The 15,474-nt window shown below is 36.7% G+C and overlaps 1 protein-coding gene across 8 annotated transcripts in view; it reads left to right on the top strand.

Annotated features, from left to right (window-relative positions):
- Positions 1-15,474, top strand: part of OXR1 (oxidation resistance 1) — a 378,919-nt gene that overhangs the window by 298,696 nt on the left and 64,749 nt on the right. For 2 of the 8 annotated variants that reach the window (XM_064476897.1, XM_031439485.2), the window contains exon 1: positions 8,292-8,589. The exons of 4 other annotated variants lie outside the window; for them this stretch is intronic. In XM_064476897.1, the coding sequence (XP_064332967.1) occupies positions 8,391-8,589 (199 nt within the window). In that variant the 5' untranslated portion in view covers positions 8,292-8,390. Of the gene's footprint in view, positions 1-8,291; positions 8,590-10,058; positions 10,182-15,474 lie in introns of those variants that run through there. 2 more of the 8 variants (XM_031439481.2, XM_031439483.1) reach the window with 2 other exon arrangements.

The following is a 15,474-nucleotide window of genomic DNA, read 5'->3' as shown; positions in this document are numbered from 1 at the left end:
CGCCACTGCTGCTGATGGTGTTGGTTGTAGAGCCAGCTCAGCACCCATGGGAGTCCCTGGGTAGGAAGTGGGGAGTGCTTCTCTCTTGAGAGGTGGCTGGAAGTGGTCAAACTTTTCTTCATGCCTATTAGAGCAGCACAGAACCTGGTTATACTGATGTTTCTGCTGCAGTGGGCGAAAATGACCAGGGTGTGTGACTCTTTTGAAAATTAAACCAGTCTGGTTAGTGCTGGATCATTTAAAGATTGATTGTCCTGGTTTGAATCTCTCTTCCTATATGATGCTGCCTGGATTTTGGCTGATTCATCTGGCATTATCAGCATCTCTCCCAAATGGAATTTGGGATGAGGAGATGTGGAGTCAGGGAACCCCCCCATATACTTCGGGAAGAGAAGTAGATTCTCTTCCTTTGAAATGTTATGCTCAGCACTTATCAGTTTGTACCATGGCTGAAACAAGTAGACTGTTGGTGAGAACATGGCATTGCCACTCGGAACTTTCTCTAAGACAGATAAATGGACTTGTAAGCAGGTTCTGTGTTTATTGCTGTGCTTCATTTTGTCTTGTATTGATAGAGCCCAGGGTTCAGCTCCCCACCTGCCCCCACAACAAGGAAAAACAAAAACAAAAACGATCTAATTACCAGCTATAGATTGAAGCTAGACAGTGGCATTTTGGAATAAAAATAATAACTAGCAACAGGCTTAGGTTTCTCCCAGATTGTTCTGCTTTTCTCTTCTCCTTTTTACATTTACATATTTCTAATACTTTTTTTAAAAATACAGAGCAAAGATAGGGAAGTTATTTGTAATAGATTCTAACCTTAAACCTCTCCAAAAATATAACTAAATATTATATAACCTTAAAATATTTACTATTAATACCTAAAATAATATATTAAAATAAAGCTTTTCATATACTACTTGTTTGTCTAAATGTTTCACTTATCAGCTTTTTTAGATTAAGAATATGAAATATCAAAATTCTATTCAATAAACAGAAATAAGAAGTTGCAGCAACATGTAAAAACCTAACATAGAGTTAAGAGAGGAGAAGTGGAATGAGGGTGGAGAGGAAGAGTCCAGAAAGAGAAAGAGACAGAGGGTCTGCATGGCTGTGGATGCTGTCCCACCTGTAGAAACACTCTACCACAACCTCACACAGAGCAGAGGCAGAGAAAGAAACCTGCAGAGAAAGACTGCCAGTGTTTGTCATCATAACACAACACACCTCTTTAGGGATCCTGATTGGCTGTTGATCCTAAAGACTTCTGAGTTTTCACAACTTTAGACATAAATAGTAGTATCTCTTGGTATTTGTTAAATGAACCAAGTGAAACTGATCCAAAGTCAGAAGCGGCCACATTCTAGATACAGAATATTTGGGCTGTAATATTATAAATGTAATTATTATCTTTGAGAGGATGTAAAAATAGTCCTGAAACAGTTCTATGTTAATTTGAAGTCAGTTATTGTGACCGAAGTTTCCACTATAATTCTCAGTGATGGTATTCCCGGGTCTTTGCTTACCCTGATTCCCTATATGTGTTATTTCTAACAAGTGTAGTAGGTACCACTTTTTAGACAGTTCTCAAATTGAGAAAAGGTTACTTGGTTTTAAGTAGGGTTTGTAGTGATTATATCCAGGACTGGCATCTACTAGAGGGAAATTTATTTTTACTCAATATTAAGCCCTTTCCCATTCTATTGAAAGGTCATATTAAATCTTTTATCATATACTCTTCAGTACTTTGGTCATGGTTTTATCCAAACAATTGCCAATATACTTCCTTGTTGTGGCTTTTTGGCACAGGTGAGAGTCTCATAAGATAAGGAATCTGAATGCTAGCATAACCCTTTTCGTGGATAAAGAAACACTAAGGATTTAAATAAAGAAAGTGTTAATGTCAAGGATAACCAATTTGGCTATCTACTAAAGTCAGGTTTTAGGTTCACTGACAGATTCAGGTGTACTAAGTGAATAATAGATTCATTCCTCTGTTTCTTAACACTTACAAAACCTCTTTGCTTAGTGTCAGTCCACTTTATTGATTCTATCAGTGATTCTGCTTAAGAAATTTGAGTTCTGACATTCCTATCCCATAAAATAGTTGCCAGGTAAATAGCATATGATTTTCATGAATTGATAAACTTGTCCTTGAGAAGTTAAGATGAGATAAAGACTTTCCCAAACAAATAAAAGCTTATTTATGACCTGCCTTATAAAAAAATGCTAAAAGGAATTCTTCACCTAGATATATTAAAAAAAATACTAACAGATTTGAAGTGGAAAGTAGACAAAATACAATAATAGTAGGGGACTTCAATACCCTATTTTCAACAATAGGTGGATGAGCCAGACAAAAAAATCAATTAGGAAACACTGGTTTTGAACTATACTTTATAGTATATAGACCTAACAGACCTATACAGAGCATTGTGTTTATTAACACTAGTAGAATACACATACTTCTCAAGTGCACGTGGAACATTCTCTAGGATAGATCATATGTTAGTTAACAAAACAGGTCTCAGCAAATATAGAAGGGTTGAAACTATACCAAGTATCTTTCATGATCATTATAGTATGAAACTAGAAATGAATAAAAGGAAGAAAACTGGAAAATCCACAAATATGTGGAAATTAACAAGTTCACTCCTGAATAACCAGTGGGTCAGAGCAGAAATCAAAATGGAAATCAAAAAGTATCTTGAAACAAATGAAGTGGAAATAGAACATACCAAAATTTACTGGGTACAGAAAAATCAGTACTAAGAGGGAATTCAATAGCAAAAAACTCCTACATTAAGAAAAAGAAAGCTCTCAAATAAACAACCTAACTTTATACTCCAAGGAGCTAGAAAAGAAGAACAAACATTAGTCTAAGGTTAGCAGAGGAAGGAAATAACAAAGATCAGAGCAGATAAATGAAATAGAGACTAGAAAAACATTAGAAAAAAATCAGTAAAACAAAGTGTTGGTTTTTGAAAAGATGAAAAATATTGACAACTTTTAGCTGGACTTAGACAAAAAGGGTGAAGATTCCAATTAAAAATCAGAAATGAAAGAGGAGACATTACAACTGATAACATACAAGTATAAAAGTTCATAAGAGACTACTATGAACAAGTACATGCCAACAAATTGGATAACCTAGGAGAAATGGATAAATTCCTAGAAACATACAACCTACTAAAACTGCATCATAAAGAAACAGAAAATCTGAACATACCAATAATGAATAAGAAGATTGAGTCAGTAATCAAAAACATCCCCAAAAGGAAAGGGCCAGGACCAGATGGTTTCACTGGTGAATTCTACCAAACATACAAATAAGAATTAACACCATTCCTTCTCAAACTCTTCCAGAAAATTGAAGAGGATGGAACACTCTTAAACTCTTTTTGTAAGATCAGCATTACCCTAATACCAAAGCCAGATAAGGACTCTGCAAGAAAAGAGAACTATAGGGTAATATCTCTGATGAATATAGATGTAAAAATTCTTAACAAAATAGTAGCAAACAGATTTCAGCAGCACATTAAAAGGATCATACACCATGATCAACTGGGACTTATTCCTGGGATGCAAGAATGGTTCAACGTATGCAAATCAATAAATGTTATACACCACGTTAATGGAATGAAAGATAGAAGTCATATGATCATCTCAATAGATACAGAAGAAACATTTGACAAAACTCAATATCCTTCCATGACAAAAACTCTCAAAAAAATTGGGTATAGAAGGAATGCATCTCAACACAATAAATGCCATTTAATGATAAGCCCACAGCTAAAATCACACTCAACAGTGAAAGCTGAAAGCTTTTCCTGTAAGATCAAGAATACAAGGGTCCCCACTGTCACCACTCCTATTCAACATAATACTAGGAGTTCCAACCAGAGCATTTAGACAGGACAAAGAAATAAAAGTCATCCAAATTATAAGGAAGTACTATTACAGGTGATATGATCTTGTATAGAAAACCCTAAAGACTTCATAAAAGTACTGTTAGAATTAATAAACAAATTTCATAAAGTTGCAGGATATGAATCAACATAGAAAATCAGTTATATTCATATATGCTGGCAATGAACTATTTGAAAAAGAAATAAAGAGCACAACCCCATTTACAATAGCATCAAAACAATAAAATAGGAATAAATTTAACCAAGGATGTGAAAGATCTCTACTTTGAAAACTACAAGATATTGATGAAAGAAATCAAATAAGATACAAGTAAATGGAAAGGTAACCTGTGTTCATGAATTGGAAGAATTAATATTATTAAAATGTCCATACCACCCGAAGTGTTCTAGATGTTCAGTGCAACCCCTATCAAAATTCCAATGGTATTTTTCACAGAAATAAACAAACAATCCTAAAACTCATATGAAACTGCAAGACTCCAAACAGCCAAAGCACTTCTGAGAAAGACCAACCAAGCTGACGCATCACACTTCCCGATTTCAAATCTATTACAAAACCATAGTAATCAAAATAGTAGAATACTGGCATAAAAACAGACACATAGTCCAGTGGAACAGAATTAAAAGCCCAGAAATAAACAATGCATATACCATCGACTAATATTTGAAAAGGGATAGCCAATAATACAGTTTCTTTCATAAATGATATTGGGAAAACTGGATATTCACATGCAAAAGAATGAAATTTGACCTCTATCTTACATCATACACAAAAATTAACTTGAAACAGATTAGAAACTCAAATCCAAGACCTGAAACCATAAAACTCCTAGAAGAAAACATAGGGGAAAAGTCTTGGCAATGATTTCTGGATATGACACCAAAAGCACAAACAAAAGGAAAAATAAACCAGTGAAACTACATCAAAAGTAAAAAGTTTCTGCACAGCAAAATAACAAAATGAAAAGTCAACCTAAAGAATGTGAGAAAATATTTGCAAACCTCTTATCTGATAAGGGGTTATTATCCAAAATATATATGGAATTTGTAAAACTCAATAGCAAAAAAAAAAAAAAAAAAATCCAATCAAATTAAAAAATGAGTGGAGGACCTGGATGGACACTTTCCAAAGAAGGCATACAAATGGCCAACAGGTACATGAAAAGATGCTCAGCAGCATCACTAATCATCAAGGAAGTGCAAATCAAAACCACACTGAGATCACCTCATGCTTGTTAGAATGGCTATTATCAAAAAGACAAGATACAACAGGTGTTGCCAAGGATGTGGAGAAAAGGGTACCTTCATTCACTGTTGGTGGGAATGTAAACTGGTGCAGCCACTGTGGAAAACAGTATGGATGTTCCACAAAAAATTAAAAACAAATATCATATGATCCAGCAATTTCATTTCTGGGTATATAGCCAAAGGAAATTAAATCACCATCTCAAAGAGATATCTTCACCTTCATGTTGATTGCAGTATTATTCACAATAGCCAAGACATGAAAACAACCTAAATAAACATCATTGGATGAATGGATACAGAAGATGTGATATACTACAGAGTGGAGTATTATTCAGTCATAAAAATTTTGTACATAGATGTTCATAGCAACATTACTCATAATAGCCAAAAAGTGGAAACAATTCAAATGTCCATCAACTTTTAAATGGTAAGTACAATGTGATATATCCATATAATAAAATTATTTGGCAATAAAAAGGAATAATGTACTAATATATACTATAACCTGAGTAAGCCTTAGAAGCATTAAGCTAAGTGAAAGAAGTCAGGAACCAATGACTAGATTTATATGATTCCTTTTATATGAAATATGTATAAAAGGAAAATCCATTGAGACAGAAAGTAGATTAGTGGTTGTCTATGCCTGTGGTGTGAATGGGGAGTGACTACAAATGGATAGGAGGTTTCCTTTGGTGGTGATAGAAATGTTCAAAAATTAGATTTGGGTGATGGTTTAACAACTGTGTAAATATGCTGACAACCATTGAATTGTATCATTTTAACAGATGAATTATATGGTTTGTAAATCATATGTTAGTAAAGTTATTTTAAAAATAAGGCAAAGGGTTGCTGGAGGAGGCAGACATGGTATATACGGACTCTTTTTTTTTTTTTTTTTTTGGATTTATGTGGATGATATAGGTAGGATAAGGAGGAAGAAACTAGAGTGGAGAGAGAAGAAAATAATACAAGAGTGGAATAATATGGTGGTCAAGTCATGGACAACATACCCCAGACTAAGATCAAGAATTAATTTAGAGAAGGGGAGGCATGGATGAGATTAAGGATTTCCTTCTGACGCAACATATGTAGATGAGCTTATCGTAGGTTAAAAAGAAAAAGCCCCCCCCCCCGTGTAAAAAAAAAAAAAGAAAAAAAAAGGGAAGAAAACTGAGAGTGTTCATATTTGATGGCCTGTGATTATCTGAGTCATGCAGGAGACCAGGTAACATGTTTAAGTGATGAATTTGATAACTTCAGGAGAATGGTGATGGTTCAGACAACAAATGTGGAGAATAAAAAGAAAAGCTGATTAGATGAGTAAAAGGACTTTGGAGACATTCGCTGAATTTAAATAAAAATTTGTAACGCACTTAGTCATCAAGGTTATACATTTTTCTCCAGCAGCTCTAGCTTTCCATGAAGTAGAAGCAGAAAAATTGTTGAGTTAACTGCCTGAAAACGTGTATTTGAACTGGCAGAATACAAGTTTCTGCTAAGGTTAGATAAAAAAGTGCAGATTTAATCAGGTATAAAAAACTCAACCACTATTTTTATATGATTATCATAAACTAAATGGCAACTTCCAAGATGTAAACTACATCTTAGGAAAAGAATTTCTGTTTAGTTCATCAGGATTAAAGTCATTGAAATTCGATTTTTAAAGCTTACTGAGCGAACCTGAGATCTTGAAAGTGGTGCTAAGCATGATAATGCTTCCTCCCTTCTCACATGGAAATCTTAGAAAAACCAGGAGCCACTTACCATTCTACCAAGTGGGTCCCTAGTTAGGTACAGAAGGATGTCTGGGGCAGTGCTTTCCCAAGCAGCATATGACACATCGATGATTGCTGGATATGCAGATTCCTGGGTCTTTACTCAGAAATACTGTAAACTGCACTCTGGGGGTGCAGCCCATTTATTCTAAACGTTTAACTGTATAAAGGTGATGCTGATTGTTAGAATGGTGAAGTTTGGCCAACCGAGTTAGAATGTAAGCTGAAAATGGTGATGGTGTGGAAGAAAATTAAACAATTTTTTAAAAGGGTGGGGGGCGAGTAATTTTATTGTTTTGGCAAAAAGCTTAAGTTCCTGAAAGATTTTTTCTGGAATCCATTATTTGTTATGATTAGTTCTTCAACTTCCTAACTAATTCAGACCTTTTCTTCAAATACATGAACAAATCGGTAATTCCAAGAAAGAGTTTATTTAATGCGTGGAAAAAACTGAAAGAGATATAAACAGATGTGAAAGAGAAAAACCAGATCTCACAGGAAACAAAACCAGGTGAATGTCTGTCAAGTGTCACTGCTCTTTCTTCTCTTAAAGGATAATAAAGTTGTACACTAAAGCCCAAATTACCTGACCTTATAGGACCAGATTCATGGAATGTCAAACTCTAACATCAGTTCATAATGCCACAGCGAACTTAGAACATAACGATTAATGCTTTATTGTACGAAGATGGTCTCATAATGCTTCCTAAGAAACATTTTTTCTAGTGGACTATGTTGCCTAAGACTGCAGTTTTACCTTAAAACTAATAACCTTTCCCTCCTTCCTCCACCGCCCCCCTCAACTCCAAGTTTCATGTGGATTGTGCCCCTCCCTCTAACACACACAGACTCACAGAAACTTTTTGACACACAGAAACTTTTTGACACTGCCCTCCTCGGTCCCCAAACTTTGAAAATCCAGCAAAGCCTCCCCTGGGCCATCCGTATCCCCTGCTCTGCCCTCGGGCCCCAGGCTCGGCCTTCTCCCTTTTCCACCCGCAGTCCTGAAAGTCCGGTTCGGTGGGGACCGGGCGGGGCGGGGTAGGGCGGGGCAGGCCTGCTCCACTGGGGTCGGGCGGGTGGGGGAGAGAGGATAGGGCTGGGCGGGCTTGCTAAAAAGCCGCCAGCTTTTCGAGGCTGCCTCTGTTTCAGAAATGAGGTATGTACTCTAGAAACTATGCTTGGCCCCTAACTGGCGTTCGGAAGCAATGAGAAAAACTTTTCAAAACTTTGGTCCAGCTTCTGCTCCCCCGACGCGTAGTTCCCGGATGGTCCGTCCCGGGGCCAAGCTTAGGACTTCCCCTCCCCCTCTCCGACTCCAGTGAGGCGCGCGGAGCCGCCGCCCCCGTGTCGGGTCGGACGCGCGGGCGGGCGCGCACCGAGCGGCCGCCGCGGCGGAAATTGTCGGCCTCCTCGGTGCCTGCCCCGCGGCAGCATGGACTACCTGACCACGTTCACGGGGAAGAGCGGGCGCCTTCTGCGGGGCACAGCCAACCGCCTGTGGGGGTTCGGGGGTGGCGGCGAAGCCCGGCAGGTGCGCTTCGAGGATTACCTGAGGGAGCCCGCCCAGGGGGACCCCGGGTGCGGGTCCCCGCCCCACCGGCCCCCGGCGCCGTCCAGCCCGGAGGGACCTGGTGAGCCCAGCCTTCCTTCGCGTCCCGCGCGGCCGACCCGGGCTGAGGGCTGGGGGGAGGCGGCGCTGCGTGGGGGTGCGGGGGGCGCGGGCCGGGCGTTGGCAGGTGTGCGGGGGGCGGCGGGCGGGGGGCGGGGCGGAGGACTCGCCCTGCTCTGGGGACGGAAGACTTTCTGCCCTCTGCGTCGGAGCTCTTCCTGCCCTGCTCTTCCTGCTTTCTTCACCTATAGTCGGCTTTTTTAACCCCGCCAACTCTTTCAAGGGTACGGTCCCTTCGTTTTTCCCTCACCCTGGGAGGCAGTTGAACCAATTATGACGCCCGTGCTTTTCATCTTCCAGATCATTAAGAACACCGAGCTCGGCTTGGTTTTGGTTTGGATCATTGTTTTTATTTGATGTTTGTCAGCTGTTAGAATTTGCATCAACACTTAATACGACTTCGGAAAAGAAAATGCTTCACTTACACAGGAACTCAGCGGATTTTTGTGTCGTGTACTTTGAAAGGCTGCGTGTTGCCTTGAGGTGGCAGAACCTAGAAACTTTTCTCAGTTACCATTTCTACTGCCTGTTATGTTGGTTTTCTTTCATCGCAGTGACGTTGTACCGTACCTAAAAAAAAAATCGGGTATAATGACATGATATTGATATCTTCTGGAATTTTTTTTAAGCGCATGCTGAAAAAGTAATGGCATAATGCATATGGTAACTTCTCCAGTGTCCTGGGCTTCCTCTGAGTTACTAAGTGGGAGATCTCTCCTAGTCACTTACATTTTATTTTTGTTATCTGTTTTAATATGCATTTTGGTGTTACGAGAATAAATATATGAGCATTAAGGAGTTTAGAAAATAGAGAAAAGTACAAAGAATATAAAGTCTATCCATAACAGCACATCCTGTCATTCACCTTAAAGCTCTGAAACAGTGAGGACCTCTACTGATCTGTGTGTGTAGATGTGTAATATTTCAGCTTTGAAGGAACTTGGATATTAAAGTTTAATTTTAGGATGACCCCTTTTATTAATTTTTCTTCATATTACATAAAATATTTTGTCTTCACAATTTCTGTTTATGGAATTAGAAAATAAAAAGGGATACTGTTTCTGCTTTGAAGGACATTAACCAGATGCAGAATCCTCTTAAAGGTGGGACCAGGGATGAGGACTATAACTTTAAAGTGTTTGAATAAAGGGTTTTTTTGTTTGTTTGTTTTTTGGTGTTTTCTTTTTTTTTTTTTTAATGAGTCGTCTTTTGTCTATTGAAAAGCAATTGAAATGTGGCCAGCCTCTAGGCAGTTGAAGAATTCAGAAGTATGTGGTATAACTTAACCAGGAGGGGATATGATCAATATTTTTATAAATATGCCCAAACATATACATCTGATTAATTCATTCAAAAACATTTATTGAGCACACTGCTATATCTGACACTCTTTTTCAGAGTTGCAACTTCAAAATACTATACAAATCCCTCTTCTGTTGAAGCTGCATTATGAATTCATGGCACATTTTTTAATATTCATGATGCCCCCAAATGTGTGACACAAGTCAAAGAGGCCTTGTGATGTCCTAGTTATGACTACAGTCGTGTGGGAAGGTAAATCCTAGCGTTAAGTTGCTGAAAGAATTTGTACAAGTTACTTAATCTCTAAGCCTATATTTTCTTATCTGTAAATGATGTTGATCGGATGATCTCAAACGTTCTCACCTCTCAAGCTCTTTTTCATTTGGAATAGAATTAGTGAAAATGATGGGTAGTAAAGCTAGAAAATAGCATTTGGAGGTAAAAACATTGTAAGTCTATAAAATTATGCCCAGAGAGTTCTGAAGGTAGTTCAAGAAATGAGTGCCTCAGAAATAATTCGATCACCCCGAACCATTCTTAAAATAAATATAACTTCCTAAATTGACTCCTTTGAGAGGCAACATGTGTATATACAGGTAACAAAAAAAAAAAAAAGGTTTCTCACTAATTTGCCTGACATCCCTTGCCTGAGATGAAGACTTTTTTTACAGCTCCTACCAGACAGGTTTGGCTATAGGGTTTTTCTCTGTATTTGTGTCCTTCAGAATGAGTTAGTCTGTTTGAAGGATTTCTTCCGCCCTTTCTGCTTGTGACTGCCCTTATTTTGGATTTTTATAACAGCTGCTTAAGTTCCCTGTTGTCTGTCACCATTCTTTCAGTTCTTTAAAGTGACTGGTGTAGCAGTGTATCTTGTGCGCTTACACACTTGTAGATTGGCTGCATTTCAGGACTCCATTTCTTGGTGATCTTGCTCCTCACTGTTTCATGATCAGTAATGATGTTGATAAAATAGCTTTACCATTGACAGTTTAAGGATAGACCAGATAAAACTTTGGTCATATGTTTCTGATTTCAGTCTGTAGATAAGCAAACCACTCACGGGACTGTGAACGCTAACTGATGCCTTTACTCCCCTCCACGGTGGCTGCTTTTGCTCTTACTAGCTTTCAGTGCTTGCTGACTCCAACATTAGAGTCCCCTCAAGGAAAACCATAATTGGGCCTTAGACACATTAAGGAGCTAATCACAACTACTCTAGTTAATAACAATTACGAAGAAAACATCTTATGATACAATTTTTGTTCCTGCTTAAAGAATAAAATATGTTCTGTCTCAAAAAAGATTTTTGGAACTTGAGTATAGCTCTTGTTTGGAGGCATGACCATAACCTATATCGGGTAGTGTATAAAAGTATTCACTTTACTAGATCACATGGCAATAACTAAGAAAGCAGATTCATTTAACATGTTAAGAGTCTCAACTTAAGTGTAATACAGTTTTTATCATAAACAGCCCTATTATGTCAGCTGTTTTCCCAGTTGGTTACAGCATACTTTAAACATATCTCATTCTTATTTAAATTTTCTTTTCATTTACTTTTTGCAGTTAAAAATGATATCTTTCTGAGAAATAGCAACAAGAATCAGTGCTGATAAAAACATTTTCTATGGGGCAGACACTAGCAAATACATTTATTTAATCCTAATAACAACTCTGTAAGATAGGTACTATTCTTATGCCGTTTTCCTGATGAAGAAACTGGGCCAGGCAGAGAAATAAGGGATATAGAATCCATTCGAGTGATATCTTCATATTTCTAAGAGTTCTGACCCTGTCACACAGGGGAAAAATGTGAGAGGAATGCGGAATTCTATCAGGTATGATGTTAGTTAAAACAAGTTAAATTATGTAAAGGATAGGATGAATTGTCATTGAAATCTCTTTAGAGTCAGGAGGATATTAAAATGATTAAACTGAAAATGCAAAATCCAATGAAGGTGTTAGAAAACTTTGATGTGTTTTACGTTGGAAATTGCAGATGCAGAGTATCTGGAACAGTTAGGTAGTAATTTATGTAGAACCCAGGGAAGACCAAATGCCTCTAAAGGACTTGTTGTACCAATTGTTGTAATATTAAAAAACAAAACAAAACAAAAAAAAAAACCTCACTGTCATGAAAGAAGATAACCCTAGAATTCTGCAGTCTTAGTCTCATTTCCTAAGATGGGCCAGAGAGAAGAATCTCTTCTTGAAGACAACCTGCCTCTGCTCTTATGGTAACTCCTACTAAGTTTGAGTTCATGTTGTTCCCGTAGTCCATTGGTTTTCAAGCATGAAGTAGATTTGCCTATTTTAGAATTGCTTCATATCTCAGGATGGCTGAACTCAAGTTTTATATTATCTGTATTTTAGTACAAAACTGCCACTGAGTAGTGGAAGCTACAATAAAGCAGTGATTCTCAAGCATTAGTGTGCCTCAGAATCACCTGAAAGGCTTGTGAAAAATGTTGGACCTCTTCACTAGCGTGTGTGAGTCGGTGCTTCTGAGTCAGGCCCGATAGTTTGCATTTCTAACAAGTTCTCAAGTGCCACACTTTGAGAATCTCTGTTTTCCTTAGTGGCTAAGTCTTTTATCCATGATGAGGTTAGAAGTGAATACAGAAATGATGAAATTTGTTAAAAGATTGGGATTAATATTTTTGTATTAACTTTAGGAATAATCAGTGTATTTGGTCTTTAAAATATTTGTTGTATTTCAGAGAATTAGGCCTATTAGAGTACAAACTAGTCTTACAAATCTAAAATGAATACTTGTGTAATTTTTTTTTGAGTGATTTTAAGGTTAAAGGTGCAAGTATTTGGCTAAATTTAGAAACTATTGGAATGTTTAAGAGAACTTAACATTCCTTATATTTAAACTTTTATTGTATTTACTAGAGTTAAGTTTTTAGAAAGATTTTCTTGTTAGAGGCAATTAAAGTGTTTTAAATAGAATATAGTAAATTTATAAATGCAAGTTAGTATATGTGAGAGATTTTACTTACTCAAGTTCATAAATAGGATTATTTAAGGATATTTAGTCTGGTTTTTGTTTGAGTTGATTAAATATCAAAAGCACCTTAGAAAGTGTGTTAAAATTTACTAGACTTATAAATAGAATATACTTTATAGTTGAAGGCTTAAGGGAAAACTAGGGTATATATATTTGTCTGTCAGTAAATCAAACAATTAAAAAGCAGAGTAACTGCAAAGTTTTTTCTGTATATAAAGGCTCCCCTCATGGCAATTAGCAAACTTAAATTAAGAGGCTCTTGATACATTTTGTTGAACGAATGAATGAATGATGTTAATACCAAAAAGGGGCATGTTTTAAGGTCAAATTAATGTATTAGAGAAAGGCCAAAAATTTGTCTTTGTTTTCTAGCAATCAATGAAAAAAGAGAGATATGATCAGACATAAATCAGTGTCACTAAGATAAAGATAAACCTGTTGTTTACACAGGCAAGAGAAATATAACTTTCCCTGATTGTGAGAATAAAAAGAAAAAATTCTCCTGGAATTCTAATATAACAAGAAGTAGCCTCACCATCTTTATGGTAAATAACAGATTCTAATTTCAAAAGCTATTTTTTAACACCATGCTTTAATGTAGTTCAGTGGTGTAGTAACAGAATACAAATTAGTAAATCAAGTCTGTACAGAGTGAAAGGAATTAATCTAAATATGCACTTATCTGATAGTTTGTCTTAACTGAAGGGTAGGTGCTAGGTTATAAACTATAGATTTTAGATCATATAGTCAAGATTTTGGATTTTCTGGAGAGTCTAATAGAATTTTCTCCAGTGATGGAAGTATTCTATATTGTCTTGCCCAGTATAGCAGCCACTGGGCAGATGTGGCTGTTGAGCACTTTCTGAAATGTGATGAGTGAGCAACTGAATTGAGGAATCTGGGTTTAGATTCTATATCAGCGTTGCCCAGGGTGGTAGCAGCTAGGCACATGAAACTGTTTTAGTTTAAATGACTTTAAATGAAAATTAAATTGAAAATTCAGTTTTCTCTCTCACTAGTTCTATTTCAAGTACTCAAAAGCCACAATGCTAGTGGCTGCCATGGCAGACAATGCAGATATAAATCAGTTCTGTTATTGCAGAAAGTTTCTTTGGACAGTATTGTTCTACAGTAGTGAGTCCCAACACTGGCAGTGTATTAGAATTCCCTGGGCAGATTTTTTTCGATTCTGATGGCAAGGCCCCACCATACCATGAGAACTCTAAAGTTTGGCAATAACCAAAGATATCATAAATCATAATCTGTTAAGTTTAGGACTGCAACCAGTTTTAACTTTCTCAGGTGGCTCTGATGTGTAGGTAGGGTTAAAAACCATTGACTTTTTTTGCTTAATAATGTTTCAGTCAAATTACTGCATCTTGATGAGTTTAGCAGGGTTTTTTGGGTTTTGTTTCTTTTTTTCCCCTCCATTTACAAGTACTTTGAGCACGTACTTGTGTTATGACTCAGGTTAAGAAAAGATATGCACATTTAAATTGTATGCCAACTTCCGGGTGGAATTGAGACCATAGAAAAACTGAGGTTACAATGAAAAGTTCCTGAAAGCAAGGCATGTTTATATGCTTGAGAAAGAATATTCATTTATCTATCAGATATTTAGCAAACATCTACTGTGTGTCATATATACTACTAGGTGCTGACTATATAGCATGGTTTCTCAACCTCAACAGTATTGATATTTTGTGACATAATTATTTTTGTGGGGGACTGTTATGTGTATTATTTAGGACACAATGTTTAGTATGACCCCTACCCACTAGATGCCTGTAATACTCCCCCATTGTGATAACCAAAATTGTGCCTTGGTTTTCTCAGTTGTAAAGTGGGGATAATAAGGATACCCACTTTATAACGTTGATGAATTAGGTAATGTAATGAATGTTAAGTGGTTAGAACAGTGCCTGGCAATATACTAGGCACTTGATAAATGTTAACTATTATTTTGATTGTCAGATAAATCAGAAATATATGTGCATTTCTAAATAGTAGTAACTTTTGTGAGGAAGTGCAGGACCTCTTCTTTCCATACTCCCAGTCTAGAGTCATATTTGCTAACAACTGTCTTTAAAAGGGTATTATAAATTTACCATGTAAGAGACTGGACTAGGTAACAGCTGTGAGCACTTTTCAATCCTCAAATATTGTGATTCTATTTTCTTACTAGTAGAAGAGAATGATCAATGTATCTCGTTGTGCTCTGGTACTTAAATTTATGAACACATGTTTTAATATTGGTTATTAAAATAGTTTTAGAACTATTTTTATAATAGGTAAAATCATTATAGTATATTTTATACTATTAAATTATTAAAGTGAATACTTTCAGTTTGTTTCAAACTTTAAACTGCAGAAAGCTAGTATATTAGTTTTCTTGCTGTGAGCTGCACTCCATGGTGAACTTTTGAAAATGATCCAACAGTTGCAAATTTCATTTTTTAAATGTTTAATGAACTCTTAGGATATTATGAAACACAGATTGAAAAACTACTATTAGGGAAAGTAAATGTAGAC

Source organism: Camelus dromedarius, chromosome 20, assembly GCF_036321535.1.
Source record: "Camelus dromedarius isolate mCamDro1 chromosome 20, mCamDro1.pat, whole genome shotgun sequence".
NCBI lineage: Eukaryota > Metazoa > Chordata > Mammalia > Artiodactyla > Camelidae > Camelus > Camelus dromedarius.
This window is presented reverse-complemented; position numbering and strand designations above follow the sequence as displayed.